The 13,909-nt window shown below is 42.2% G+C and overlaps 2 protein-coding genes and 1 pseudogene across 3 annotated transcripts in view; all 3 read left to right on the forward strand.

The window, feature by feature from the left end:
- The window catches only part of LOC102534020 (melanoma-associated antigen B3-like), an 85,737-nt gene that overhangs the window by 51,305 nt on the left and 20,523 nt on the right, over window positions 1–13,909 (forward strand). The window lies entirely within an intron of this gene.
- LOC102526046 (small ribosomal subunit protein eS24 pseudogene) lies at window positions 998–1,528 on the forward strand (annotated as a pseudogene). Its single transcript, XR_001459591.3, has one exon. The product of XR_001459591.3 is annotated as a small ribosomal subunit protein eS24 pseudogene (transcript).
- Window positions 9,307–12,363, forward strand: LOC102525799 (melanoma-associated antigen B4-like). Its single transcript, XM_015243698.2, is given in 2 exon segments — window positions 9,307–9,397; window positions 11,274–12,363. A coding segment is annotated over 1 exon segment (1,029 nt). The 5' UTR covers window positions 9,307–9,397; window positions 11,274–11,334.

Below are 13,909 nucleotides of genomic sequence, written 5' to 3' on the forward strand. Positions count from 1 at the left end.
ATCAACTCCTTGAGAGCAGGGATTCTTTTAACACTTATACAATAGTATCTATCTACCATGAATAGTCTGGCCCATTAGAAGGCATCTAATGTATATTTATTAAAAGAATGGTGAATAATTGGAGGAAGGAAGGAAGGAAGGAGGGAAGGGAAGAGGGAAGAAAAGGGGAAGGCTTTGTATAGATCAGCATTGTCTAATAGCATTTTCTACATTAATGGACATGTTCTATATCTGTGCTGTCCAATATGAGAGCCACGTGTGACTGATGATACTCAAAATAAGGATAGTGCAAAGAACTATTTAAATTTAAATAGTCACATGTGATTAATGGCTACTGTATTGAACAGCATAGGTATATATACTTTTCTCAATTGAGAAAATTCAATGTTATTTGAAAAATCCATTGAGTTAGTTATTATTGAGAATCTACTACACTTAAAATACTAACTTTAAATATTCTGAGTATTAAAAGAAGTAAAATCTGTGCTCCTCCTCTTGGAAATTATTTGAGAGAAAGAAAGTATGAACAATTTAGTAACAACTGAAATATAACATATGAAATGTAACCTATACACATAACCTGCAGCCCCTACTTTCAACTGTAAGTGTGAGGATATAAAGAAACTTAATTATAAGGATGGAACTGAAAAGAGGTTAATAAATATATGGAGAAGTCTTTAAAAGGAATGAAAAAAGAATGTTTTATGTGACTTAAAGCCTGTTTTTACTCTTACCTAATAAAAAATTCTAAATATTATTAGTGCCCTAGCAGAATTTCAAGTAACATTTTGAGCCATTCTTATTTTATTCATCCTGTCACAATTTGGACATTTTGAGGCCTATACTTTAATAAATGTCCACGGCCAGCTAAAAAACGTTCATTACTGAAGGAAATCCCAGCAGTTGAAAATGATCACCAAAAATTTTCATAGAATTTCCAAGATATTTATGGACTTCCAATTAATATGTTTGAATTTAAATAGAAAGCACTTTAGCTTTTTCCTCCCCGGCTGCTTGAAGACCAGCTGCCATCATGAATGACACAGTAACTATCCGGACCGGGAAGTTCATGACCAACCGACTACTTCAGCGGAAACAAATAGTCATTGATGTCCTTCACCCTGGGAAGGCAACAGTACCTAAGACAGAAATTCGGGAAAAACTAGCCAAAATGTACAAGACCATGCCAGATGTCATCTTTGTATTCGGATTCAGAACTCATTTTGGTGGTGGCAAGACAACTGGCTTTGGCATGATTTATGATTCCTTGGATTACGCGAAGAAAAATGAACCCAAACACAGGCTTGCAAGACATGGCCTATATGAGAAGAAAAAGACCTCAAGGAAACAGCGAAAGGAACGGAAGAACAGGATGAAGAAAGTCAGGGGGACTGCAAAGGCCAATGTTGGTGCTGGCAAAAAGTGAGCTGGAGATTGGACAACAGAAGGAGTAAAGATTCTGCAGTGACTGTATCTGTGGTGATTGTGCAGATTTTTCGTGAAAGGATTAATAAACTAAAAACTTATACGTGAAAAAAAAAAGAAAGCACTTTATCTTCTGGGAAAACCTTAATTTCCAAAAGTTTAACACTTCTTAATGAAGTGCTAACAAGGCATCAATGTGGGTAACTGTGTGGCTCCAAATTAGGCTTCTCATCAGAATCATTTGAGGCTTCTTATTTTAAAATCTAGATTACAAGGGTCGTCTTGATTCAGCAGTTGTAGTGGCCCTGGAAATCTGTATTCTCCAAAAACTCCCCAAATGATTTTGATTAAAAGCGAGTGGAACCGAATCTTTTTAAGAACTCACAAGTTCTGTTACCCATTGCTTTGCCTCAGCTAATGCTGAGAGAGTGGAAAGAACCCACCGCTTCCGCATCACTCTGTCATTTTGTTTATTGCCACTGTTCCCGTTTCCCGTCCTACTCCCTGCAACACACACAAATCCACTTTCCCCTCCATCATTTGTGTGACTCTGCCCCATAATTGTGTATTCTAGACGTGTGAATGACTCTGAATTTAACAAAGTTCTCTAACATAAACAGAGCTCTAATTAAAACAGAGCTTCTTTAACTTTAACAACACCTATTTATTAATTTATATTGTAATATCTTTGTACCTTTTGTTGATTATTTGATATTGTTCTGGATTTTGAATACTTAGTGTTGTTTCGCCATTATTTGTAGTGTGGACTCCATTTTCTTCTTTAAATAGCTTACCTATGTCTTCATCTTCAGTGAAGAACTGAAAGCCAGGGAGGTCTTAGTTCTACCAATTTGGACTTAGATACACACTAAGATAAAATTCAGAACTTAAGGCCCCATCTCTCTAGATCACAGACACATGATCTAGACCTCTAGCTTTCATTTGCAAATGTCACACCAAATCCAAGTCATTAAATAAATATCAAACAAATATCGGCCACTTGGTCATTGAGTGTTTAGTAGATGTTAAAGTCTGGAGAAAAATTACATTCTACATTCTTCGTTACATTCATTACATTTGTCAATTACCAACAAAGCCTGAAGTTCAAATCCTGATAGTGGATTTTTGTTTCCTTTATTCTTGCTCTCTGAATATCCTATGCAATTTTTAAGCCATTTTCTCCATAGAGTTCTTTTTTAGAAAAGAAAAATCATTGTCAGTGGCTTAAGCAAAACCCTGCAGTAATGAAAGCAGTATATAGTCACTGGATAAAGAAAAGCAGGGAGGAATAATTTAGAGAACAGCATTCTTTTCTTGAGGCTGAGTTTCCTTACCCATCTACAGACTGAAAAGAACTAACTAGGTGGTAGGATTCTGCCATTGTTCACTAGGTGGTTTGTGTATGCCAAGCTGAGATTTTTTTTCAGTCTTCCAAAACTGCCTAATAACAAATAAAGAGTAGTTTGATAACAGCAGATGTCTCTGAGTAGTGGAGATTATATGGTATTGTTGTTTTTCTTCATGCTTTTCCTATTTTCCCAGCTCTCTATAATGATCACTTTAAACATTAAACATTAATATTTTTAATAGATTTTTATAATGAAATGGAAAAACTAGTTAGAAGAAACATAAGAATGATTCTCTAAAGCAAAACTGAAATTTTGAAAAATTGATAATCCACTTAAACATTGATTGAGATGTTTTTATCTTGTTCTGGATTTCTTGCTCTGTAATGAAAGGATGGTATATGGTAACACATAATTGTAAAACTTGACGTTGTCTCCCAATATCAATGGCTACTGTAAGGATGTGTTTTCAACTGAAAAAGATTTTTAGTAAAGTCACTAAGCCCTGTTTCAGTTCCCTAATGAATAATTTTATAATTTTTTTTAATTTTATAATATTTTTAAATCATATACATATCCAAATATCATAGAGGGATATACAAAAAATACTAAAATCCCATTTAAGATGCATTGCTAAAGTATAAGCTGGAGGCACAGGTTTCAGAAATGACTATATTTAATATCTTTATTAATTAGCTAGTACATGACTAAAACAATATATTAATGACATTCGTAAGTTTTGGTCCATTGAGAGATGAAGACACTAATGAATACTAAAATTACCCAGGAAATACACTAATATAGCTCTAAATATGTTACTCATATTTTTTTTCATTGTCAGCTATCTTGAGCCACCATCTTGTTTCTCTTTTATTTGAAAACACTTTGAAATATAGCATTTAAGAAAGTAACTTGATCAGATCAACGCACTTCTAATTACCTGTATACCCTAAGTCCAAATAACAAGACCAAAGCTGAGTTTGTGTTATAGCTTTGCCTAGGAAATGGCTTTAGTTTTTAAATTTATTCAAACTGTGAAGAGGAAAATGGATGTGTGTTTTCAGCTGTACCCCTCTAGACTTCTACAGGCATCCCTGGGTTATTGCTCTGAGCCCCTGTCTCTATTCCCTGTCTTTGTCTTTCCCAGATTGATCTGCTATGCGTGTCTCCTGCAGGGACATGACCTCCTCCAGTTTCTGAACTAATCATTGTACGAATAGCAGAAAGAATACCAACAAACTCAATCCCAGCATCTGGAGGAGTCCAGAATAAGATCTTTTGAAAGACACAGTACCATGTACCACTTGGATGAATTGCTGGCACTTGTACAGCTTCCGTAGTACCACATTACTTTGCCACTTCCATATGTAAAGCCAGTTCATAAGATGGAATTTCTCCCTTGTGGTTTCCAAACATTCTGATTTTCCACTGTCGCTGAACACCTACCCTGTATACACACCTTTTTTGATTAAGTCCCCTACAGCTGGGCTTGTTCTAGCCTATTTTCCCCCTTGGAGGTTTGAGGACTGGGAAACTATGCATCTACTTTCCTTTAAATAGTCATAATATAATATTATTCTTTAGAAAATTCAGGGTGACCTGTATTTAACATGACCCTTAGAGTAAGTCTTTTAATGATCAAGCATCTCAAGCAAGTTTTGGATGTGGTTGCGTCCTGTTGACTCTAAATTGAAATTTTGGAAAGGTATCTTAAGAGTTGATGTTTCATGTTGCTTATTAATATCCTTGCACTTTAAATATCATTTTTCTTGGCACTAAAACAGACAAAATGGCCCTGGCCTATGTTCTTGCCCTGTCGAAGGGCCACTACACTTTCACTGAAAACATTCATAAAAACAAGTTGAGGATAGTATAGACAGCATTGCAAAATGTGCCGTGGTGAAGTCCTGAGATTCAGTGTGGAAAAAAAAAAGTGGCAGGATGACATGCTTTTCATGGTCAAGTATATTCAGAAAACTCATCCTGCTGTATTATCCCCCTTGGAGTTTCTCAGTGCATAGTGGCATACTGAGGGCTCTGGGAAGTCCTGCTGTGAAAACAAAACCAGAAACTAAAACCTATTCAACTTTAAGTCAGCTTACTCTAAAATAATTAGAATTTTTTAATAGCACCTAATATTATTTCACAGGCCCCAGTTTTTGAAAATGCTGATGTAAACACCACTCCAGCACTGATTACGAGGTGTATTTGATCCCCTGTAACAAGGTCTCAGCAAGACGTGTAAGCACAGCCTGCTTGCTGTTCCACCCTTCATTGCTGTCGCTCTCTCCCCAATAGGTCCTTTGCAGGCCCTCAAACTGACTTTTGACTGAGTACCTCCCACATGAACTGAGAATAACAGAACTCCAGAAGAGAGGAACTTCAGAGGCCCAGGCAGCATTTCCAGCTAAAACCCCTCACTCTCCACTCAGGTAGGTTTGCCAGGCATCCTGTATATCAACAGCCAGGTCCTATATTTCTTTGTCCTGTGTTATTTTCTCCTCAGATGACTCAAGGACGTGATATCTGAGGGGAATGACCCCAGTGGAGCAGAGGGAAGCTTTCTATACTCTGTCAGGAGTCAAGTTGAGGAACCAGCATGAACAGTGACAGGACTACCTACCTCAGAAGAGAGAGTGTCCCCCAGAATCTAGGCCCTGCTGTCAACCTTAGGAGGGAGGACCCAGACAGAGGTGACCATGGGAGATGTCTCCTGACTTCCTTATAGGAGTCTCAGAGAAATGAAAGCCTTTGTTTGAAGGGAGATGGCCTCGTGTCAGTAGACCGAGTGTTCCAGGAGCTGCTAGGAGTCACACAGAGGACTCTGAGTGAAGACTGAGGGGACCACCCACTCTAGTACAGGGGGACCCAATAAAGCCCAATTCTACCTACCCTACTGTGAGCCCTGGGAATTCTCCAACTGGGTTGGCTGGCTGCACTGTGAAATGCCTTCTCAGTTCCTTTTTCAAGTGCTTATGGAACAAATAGGACAGGACACCCATGAGACCCTAGAGCACTGCCCTTAGGAAAAGTCCGGTGGAGCTGGCCTTTGAGCAAACAGAATTGAGTTTACCAGCTGAGACCACTTACATCTTCCTTCTCTTCCTTAGCCTGTGGTGCCCCATTGCCATGCCTCCTACCCACACTCCCGCCTACTGGTACCAACAAGAGTGATCATGCCTCAGTATTAGAAGCATTGGTGCTACACATATGAGTGATGCTTCCAGGCCCACAGGGAGACCCAAAGACCCAAAGCTGGGAGAGTTCACAGGCCCCTCATTAAGCATGTCAGTTGAGGACTCCAGTGGTCAAGAAGAGAGAGAAAGTCAGAGAACCATGCAGCTTTGCCAGACACTAAGAAGATGCCCAAACACCATCTAGATTAGAAAGCGGTTTTGTTGGTGAATTCTCCAGTGCTCAGTTATCAAATGAAAGAGCCTATCTCCAAGTCAGACTTGGTGAAGAATGTCATAAAAAAATGAAAAAGAGCATTTCACGTCCTGAGATCCTTAGGAGAGCCTCTGGGCATATGGAGCTGGTCTTTGGGGTTGATGTGAAGGAAGCTGACCACTCTCATGCCCTTGTCAGAAAACTGGACCTCACCTAAGATGAGAGGTTGAGTTATGTAAAGGGCATGCATAAGATCAGCCCCCTGGTGACTGTCCTAAGCCTGATATTCATGAAGGACAGCTGTATCCCTGAGGAGATAGTCTGGGAAGAGCTGAATATAACAGATGTAAATTCAGGGAAGGGGCGCTTCATCTTGCACATCCCATAAAGCTCATTATAGAGATTTGGTGCAGCTAAAGTAACAGTAGTACCAGCAGGCACCCAACAGTGATCCTCCACACTGAATTCCTGTGGCGTCCAGGAGCCCATGCTAAAACCGAAAGTCCTCAAGTTTTTGGCCAAGGTCAATGTTATGGTCCCTAGTACCTTCTCACCCCATTATGAAGAGGCTTTGAGAGATGAGAAAGAGAGAGCCCGAGCCAGAGCTGCAGCCAGAGATGGCCCTACTGCCACGGCCAGTGCGCGTTCCAGGGCCATGCCAGCAGCTTCTTCTATGGCTAGTGAAGTCTTTGGGAGAGTCCCCACTTTGTTTTTAAGGAGGCAGTCAGTGTTCTAAGTAGTAGAGGATCAGAGTAGGAATAAAGGGTGGACAATGTATGTCTTTTTGTGTTCCTGCTCTATATGGGTAACTTGTAGCCTTATTTATTGGCATTTATCAAATGTTCCTTTTCATGGAATATTTATTTAGCTTCAGAATCAAAGTTTTCAAATGACATAGCTTCCACATTTGTTGGAGTTTATCAGGTTTAAGAAGAGTTTTGATATTTAGTAAACTGAATTGAAAATCCTTGAATATTTTTTCCTGTGATCCACACAAAATAACATAGCATTGGAAGAGATATTTTCCCAGAAATGTGCAAAAACCTCACATTAAAATAGTTGAGATTATGAGAAGAAGAAAAAATAAAAAGGCAAAATGTGGTAAATTCTGGGTTTGCCTTATTCCTTTTCATCTTTAGTTTTGTAATCTTAAAAGACATATACCTGGATTTGCTTGGCTTATTCAAGAATATTGGATACATTAATTGTTAATAATTTAGACTAATTTATTTACTGGCTCTTTAATTCTCCAAGCATTAATCAAACATCTACTCTATGGAAGGTTCCATCCTAGTACTGAGGATGGAAAGGAAAAAAACAGACCAAGCCACTGCCCATAAAATTTTAGTGGATAGGAGAAGCTGTCTTATAAAAAGATACTGAGATTTTCTCTCAGACCTAAAGGACAGGCAAAAGCAGGGAGGTGCCAGAAGAGCATTTCAAGTGTAAATTCCTTGAAGCAAGGCAGTGTTGGGCCTTGTGAAACTGCAGGTCCCTCAGTGGTATGCAGTTTAAGTTAGCTGCATGGTGGGCTGCAGGAGCCTGGGATAAAGGTGAGCAACTATGGTGAGCCCTGTAGTTGAAAGACTAAGCTTGGGATGGGAAACTGCACTTAACAGTTACTTTGGGATTGTGACTAAAGCAGAGAAAAATCACCTGCAGGAGGGATCGTATGTGTCCTGTGCTCATGTCCCAGTGCAGGTGGTGAACATTGTGCAAATTAGATGTTTTATTCACATCATGTCCGGGGAGTTTCTGAGAAGTAAAGATGATTCTCCTTTGAGGCAAGATGGTAAGACGCCACTGGGCACCCTTTGCACTGGGCTGAGAGAATCAGAGGCTGTGCCATCAATGGGCATTCAAATGAAGTTATCGTGTGTATACTCTTGACAAACTGGATACAAGTTCTAGGTTTTTGGTGATGGTTAAATTAATGAAAACAAGGGTGGTTTAGATGAAGGGCTGCTCAGAGGGAGGGAAGTTGTCAATCCTTGACACAAATTTAGGAGCTTTGTTTTGCATCTAACTGGGGAAGTGTATCATATACCCATATCAAACAATTTATCATGTAATAGGGAAATATTACTTAGTTTTTCTTGCTAATCAGCATTTTGACTGATTGAGTTTTCTTTTTTCTGGGATGCTACGTATTTGCTGACTTCTACTGGAATAAAAAACAAAAACAAAAGAAAATAAAAAACAATCCCAGCAGGGTAGGTGGTACCTATTAATTGGGGTCCAAATTAATCATAGTAATAAATGCCACATTTTATTATTTATTATGAAGTTTCAGTATAGGCCAGTCACTTTGCCAGTCACTTAACACACAATTATCCACTTTCTACCAGTCCCACAAGACAGAATTTATCAAACCTACTTTGCAGTTGCAGAGCCTGATGCTCACAGAGTTTAGTAATGTGCCCAAATTCATATGGCTATTAAGGGACAGGTTTGAAACTAGATCCCTGATCTGGTTTAGTCAAGAGCCCACACTTCCAGTTCTTCCCAGCCTGAGGCCCACTTTGTGTTTCTTAATTCAATTTTACTCTTTCTTCTTAAATATGTGTCTCAGGCAATAAAAAAAAAAATCTGTGCTCATACAACTGGGTTGGAATACATTCCCAGAGCAATATTAATACCAAAATAAATGGCAGGCATGAATAAAGAAAAGAAAGCTAATACTCAGCGACAGCACGATCATTTACATATGTAGTGTCAGATAACCTCCAAAGACGAGGGACTCACAAAATCATCCTGGACAGCCCCATCCCTGTGAAATATAAATGTATCAGAACAGAATTTACATGAGATTCTAAGTCTGGCTGGAGAAGAGAAGGAAAATATCAGCATATTTTTTCCCCTGAGAGCACACCGCCTGTCTGGAACTCCTGCTTTATGCTTCAGCTTCCCCATCTCACATCACTCTGAAGACAGGGACCAAGGTTTGCAGAGGGGGAACTTCTCAGGTGTTCCCAGGGATGTGGCATCTCCCAGGAAGTTGTTAATCGAAGAGGCAGAAGCCAAGAGGAGGACGTCAATGTCACATGGAGGACCCTGGGGGAAGACCCTGGAGCAGGACCCTGAGGGAGGAGCCTGAGGGATCGCCCACTGGTCCCGTGGAGCCCCGCCCCTGCCACACAGGGCCCCGACTTCAGCTTCTGAGGCGAGACGCTGAACCGGCAGACGCGACGTTTGTTCGGCCCAGCGCTGTTTCCACGGACTCCTTCGGAGCCAAGGTGAGGGTCTGAATGTGGCCTAAAGGGACTTTCCTTCCCTCCCGCCACCCTCCGGTAACAGAGGTGACCCACCCACATTGCGCTCTGTGATCTGGCCCTGGGAGGCTCCAGCAGAGCTAGCGGGCTGACTTCGGCCTGAAATGTCTCAGGGAGAAAGCCTTGGTCTTTGAGGGTAGCCTCGGTTCTACAGATGGAAGAAATGTAAGTCCTGGATGAGGGTCTCTGGTGCTAATGAGCAGTTAACCTTTTTACTGCTAATGAGTAGCAGCCTTTTGTCTACCACAAAAGGGGGCCACCCTGAGCAGCGCCCCTGTACTCAGCTCTAGGAGGCCCCATACAAGGTAGACGGATGTGGAGTAACTTATCCCCTCCAGTGGCTAAGGGCTATGCCTGATAACTCCCAAACTCAGCAAAGGAGGGCCCGGGCAGCACTGGCAGGCTGTGGTACACCCTCATTTCCTCTGGAGGTGGTCTCGGGGAGGTGGGAGCCTTGGTCTAACGGAATAAGCCCAATTTAGCAAAGGGACCTAGTCCCTAACAGGATTCAGGGTTGTGACACTGAGTGAGGATGGGAGGCCCCTCCCACAAAAAACGAGGTCACATAAAGCAACAGTCTTGTTTTCAGGGTTGGGAGAATTGGTCATTTTGACATGAGTTGCGCTCACTTTTTCCCAGAACATCTCAGGGAGGTGAGAGACAAGTTCAGAGGGGGCAGCCTCAGGTCAGCAACAGAGGATTTCAGGTTATGCCAGGTGTCATGGTGAGAACCTGAGGACTGTGGGGATGTCCCATAACACATCAGTGAGACCACAAAGAATCCTCTTTATCATCATCCCTGGGAGATGTCAAGGGTAAACGACAAGCAGAAGTGCCCCTCAGTTCCCACTGCAGGCTAACAGGGAAGTGAGGGTCTTGGCCTGAGGGAAATGGTCCCAGGTCAGCAGAGGGAGAAATCTTAGACCCTCTCACAAGTCAAATGTAGAGCTTGAGTTGGGATTTTGTGTGGGACCACAAGGACATCAATCTGCCTGCAACAGCTTTCATTCTTGGGAGACCACACTTGGTAAGATAAGGTCATCTTCACTTCCTCCTAATGGGACTCAGGGAGATTGACTCTTACTATTACATAGGCATCAGTTCAAGAAAAAGTGGTGCTTCCAACTGAGGAACCTGAGTGAGGACTCAAGGGACCATCTTACCCTGAATAGAGGGGACATCAGAGTGTCTTATTACAAGCCTTTGACTTCATCCCAGGAATCTCAGGGAAGGGCTGTTGGGTTGAGCATCCCCTTCACTTCTTTGTATCAAGTCTAAAGGAGGCAAGATCCTTAGTCAGGTGCAGCCACCAGTCAGCAAATGGAGAGTGGTGCCAAGCCTTGTAAGGAGCAAAGGTGAAGACTGTGAATGGTGATCTCAGTGAACTCAGGACAGAAAGGACCCTACTAAGCTCTCAGCACTGGATGTCCCCTGGCAGGGAGGTGGACTGAGGCACCCCTTCACTTCCTTCTCCTGGATCCCAGGGAGCTTTAAGGTGTCAACTTTAGAGTAGCAGAGGGGAGGGTGCCCAGGCTCTGTCCAGAGTTGACATGATAATACTGATGATGAACTGAGAGGACACCCCCCACCCCGCCACCAGTACCTGTATCACCTGAGTAAATCCAAGGCAGGGCTAATAGGATATGGATTAAAACTCACTCTGAGGCCTCTATGGTTCCTCTGTGGCATTCTGTAGGGATGGGCTGACTAGGAAAACGGGAGCCTTGTGGGTTCCTAGAGAAGTGCCCTCAAGGAAACTTGCAGAGGCAGCCTTTGATAAAGCCAAGGTGGGATCTCCCTATTTTAAGGTGCTCACATGATCTCATTCTCCATCCTCCAGGCGTCCAAATCACCTGTCCATTGGCCCGCACTCCTATCTGCTGTCCCTGACTACAGCCATCATGCCTCGTGGTCAGAAGAGTAAGCTCCGAGCTCGTGAGAAATGCCGCCATAACAGAGGTGAGACCCAAGGTCTTAGTGCTCAGACCACTGCAGCAGGGAAAGAAGAAACTACTCCCTCCTCCTCTCCTGTTTCTGGGGGTGCTCCCTCTAGCTCTTCTGTTGCTGTCACTGCCCAGAAGCCTAAGAAAGCCACAGCCACCACCAGAACTGCTGCAAGTGTTTCATGCTCAAAATCTGATGTAGGTGCCAAAGGCCAAGTTAAGAAAAGTGAAAATTCCTCCCAGGCTTCAACCTCCAGTGAGAGCTCTCCCGAAGATCCTCTAATCAGTAAGGCGGCGATGTTGGTGCAGTTCACACTCTAGTATAAAATGAAAGATCCCATTAAAAAGGCAGAAATGCTGAAGACTGTGGGCAAAAGGAATAGGAAGAATTTCCCTGAGATCCTTGGGAGAGCCTCTGAGCGCATGGAACTGGTCTTTGGCCTCGAGCTGAAGGAAGTCAAACCCAACAGTCACTCCTATGCCCTGGTCAGCAAGCTAGATCTCACCGATGATGAGAGCCTGGGCAGTGGCTGGGGACTTCCTAAGAATGGGCTTCTGATGCCTCTCCTGGGTGTGATCTTCTTGAATGGCAACTGCGCCTCTGAGGAGGAGACCTGGGAATTCCTGAATATTCTGGATGTCTACGATGGAAGGAGGCACTTCATCTTTGGGGAGCCCAGGAAGCTTATCACAGAAGATTTGGTGCAGGAAAAGTACCTAGAGTACCGCCAGGTGCCCAACAGCGATCCTCCCCGCTGTGAGTTCCTGTGGGGCCCAAAAGCCCGCGCTGAAACCAGCAAGATGAAAGTCCTGGAGTTTTGGGCCAAGGTCAATGATACGGTCCCCACTGCCTTCCCAACCCATTATGAAGAGGCTTTGAGAGGTGAGGAAGAGAGAGCCCGAGCCAGAGCTGCAGCCAGGGATGGCCCTACTGCCAGGGCCAGTGTGCGTTCCAGGGCCACATCCAGCCGCTCCTCCCGCCCCTAGGGAGGTCTGAGCAGATTCTTCACTTTGTAGTTGGAAAAGCCTGTTAACCAGTGCTCCTGATATGCATAAATAACTTGTTGACTTTTTTTGGTAATTTTAAAGTGGTTTTCTTTTCAACAGAAAGTTTATTTTGATTCAGAACATAAGTATATGAATCACATGGATCACTCTATTATTGTTGTTTATCAGGTTTAGAAGTAAGAATTTTGTGTTTTGAAATACAAATTGGAAATCCTTACATAACTTTTGTGATCCAGAACAAGAATGACATAACCTTAGGACAGGAATATTTTTGGAAATGTGAAAGAACTCCACACTAAAATAGTTAACATCAGAAGACAGATAGATAGATGACAGATAAAGTGAAGGTTGGTCAGTTCTTGGTTTGCCTTACTCCATTTAGTCTTTCTTTTTGTAAGTTTAAAAGATATATACCTAAAAAAGATATATACCTTGATTTGCTTATATTTTTCAAGAATGTTTGAGAGTATGAAACATAGCAAATCACACCTCTTTGTTCATGGCTCTTATTTTACACAAACATTAATTGAGCGTCTGCTGTTAAATCTTCCTGCTTGTACTAGGGATGTTTAATCAAAAAAGTCCAAGCTCCTGCCCATGTATAGTTTCTAGGAGAAGCTATCATTATGGAAGAGGATGAGGTACTCTCTACTTCAAGGAGAACAAGTAAAAGGCAGGTGAAGAGAACATATTATTTAGTTTTCATTGCTAAACAGAGTTTTGGTTAATTGGGAGGAGTTTTGGGGGCTAGAATGCAGCATGTTCTCTGACATCTCTTAGATGTAAAAAAAAAAAACCCAGCTGGATGGATGATAACATCTGAGGTCAAGATAATCATAGCAATAACTGCCATTTCCTAATGTCTCAATACAAGACAGGCTCAGTGGCAGAGGCTTTCCATACATTACAGGTATTTACCAGTCCTATGACACAGGGCTTACCAAACTCACTTCACAGTGGAGAGCCTGAGGCCCATAGATTCAGACTTTGGTAATGTGCCAGAGTTCGTAGGGCTAGTCAGTGACAGGCCTGGGACTAGACTTCTGGTCTCAATTACTGTAGAGCTCACACTGTTCTACTCCACCCCACCCCACCCCGCCCGCCCCAACTGAGACACACCCTGTATGTCTTATTTCATTTTTTTCTCTGTAGTTCAAAATTTTTCTTAAGTGTTAAAAAGACAGGCCTTGTGCTCAAGCTACTAGATTGGAGTACATAGCCAGAGCAATAAGAATACCAAAGTATTTAAGAGGTATAAATAAACAAATGAAAGAGACAGTGTTCGGTGACAGTATTATCATCTGTATTTGCGATGTTAGATAACCTCAAAAGACCAGAGACTGTCAAAATCATCCTTACAGTCTCTTCCCTGTAGAAGGTAAACCTATCAGAATAGAAGTTCCATGGGAATCTTCATCTGGCTGATGAAGAGATGGAATAGATCAGTGTACTTTTTTTTCCCTGACAGGCCACTACCTGTCCTAGGACTCCTGCCTTGTGCTATAGCTTCCCCATCTCACCTTAC

The sequence above is a fragment of the Vicugna pacos genome, chromosome X (assembly GCF_048564905.1).
Source record: "Vicugna pacos chromosome X, VicPac4, whole genome shotgun sequence".
Taxonomy (NCBI): Eukaryota; Metazoa; Chordata; class Mammalia; order Artiodactyla; family Camelidae; genus Vicugna; species Vicugna pacos.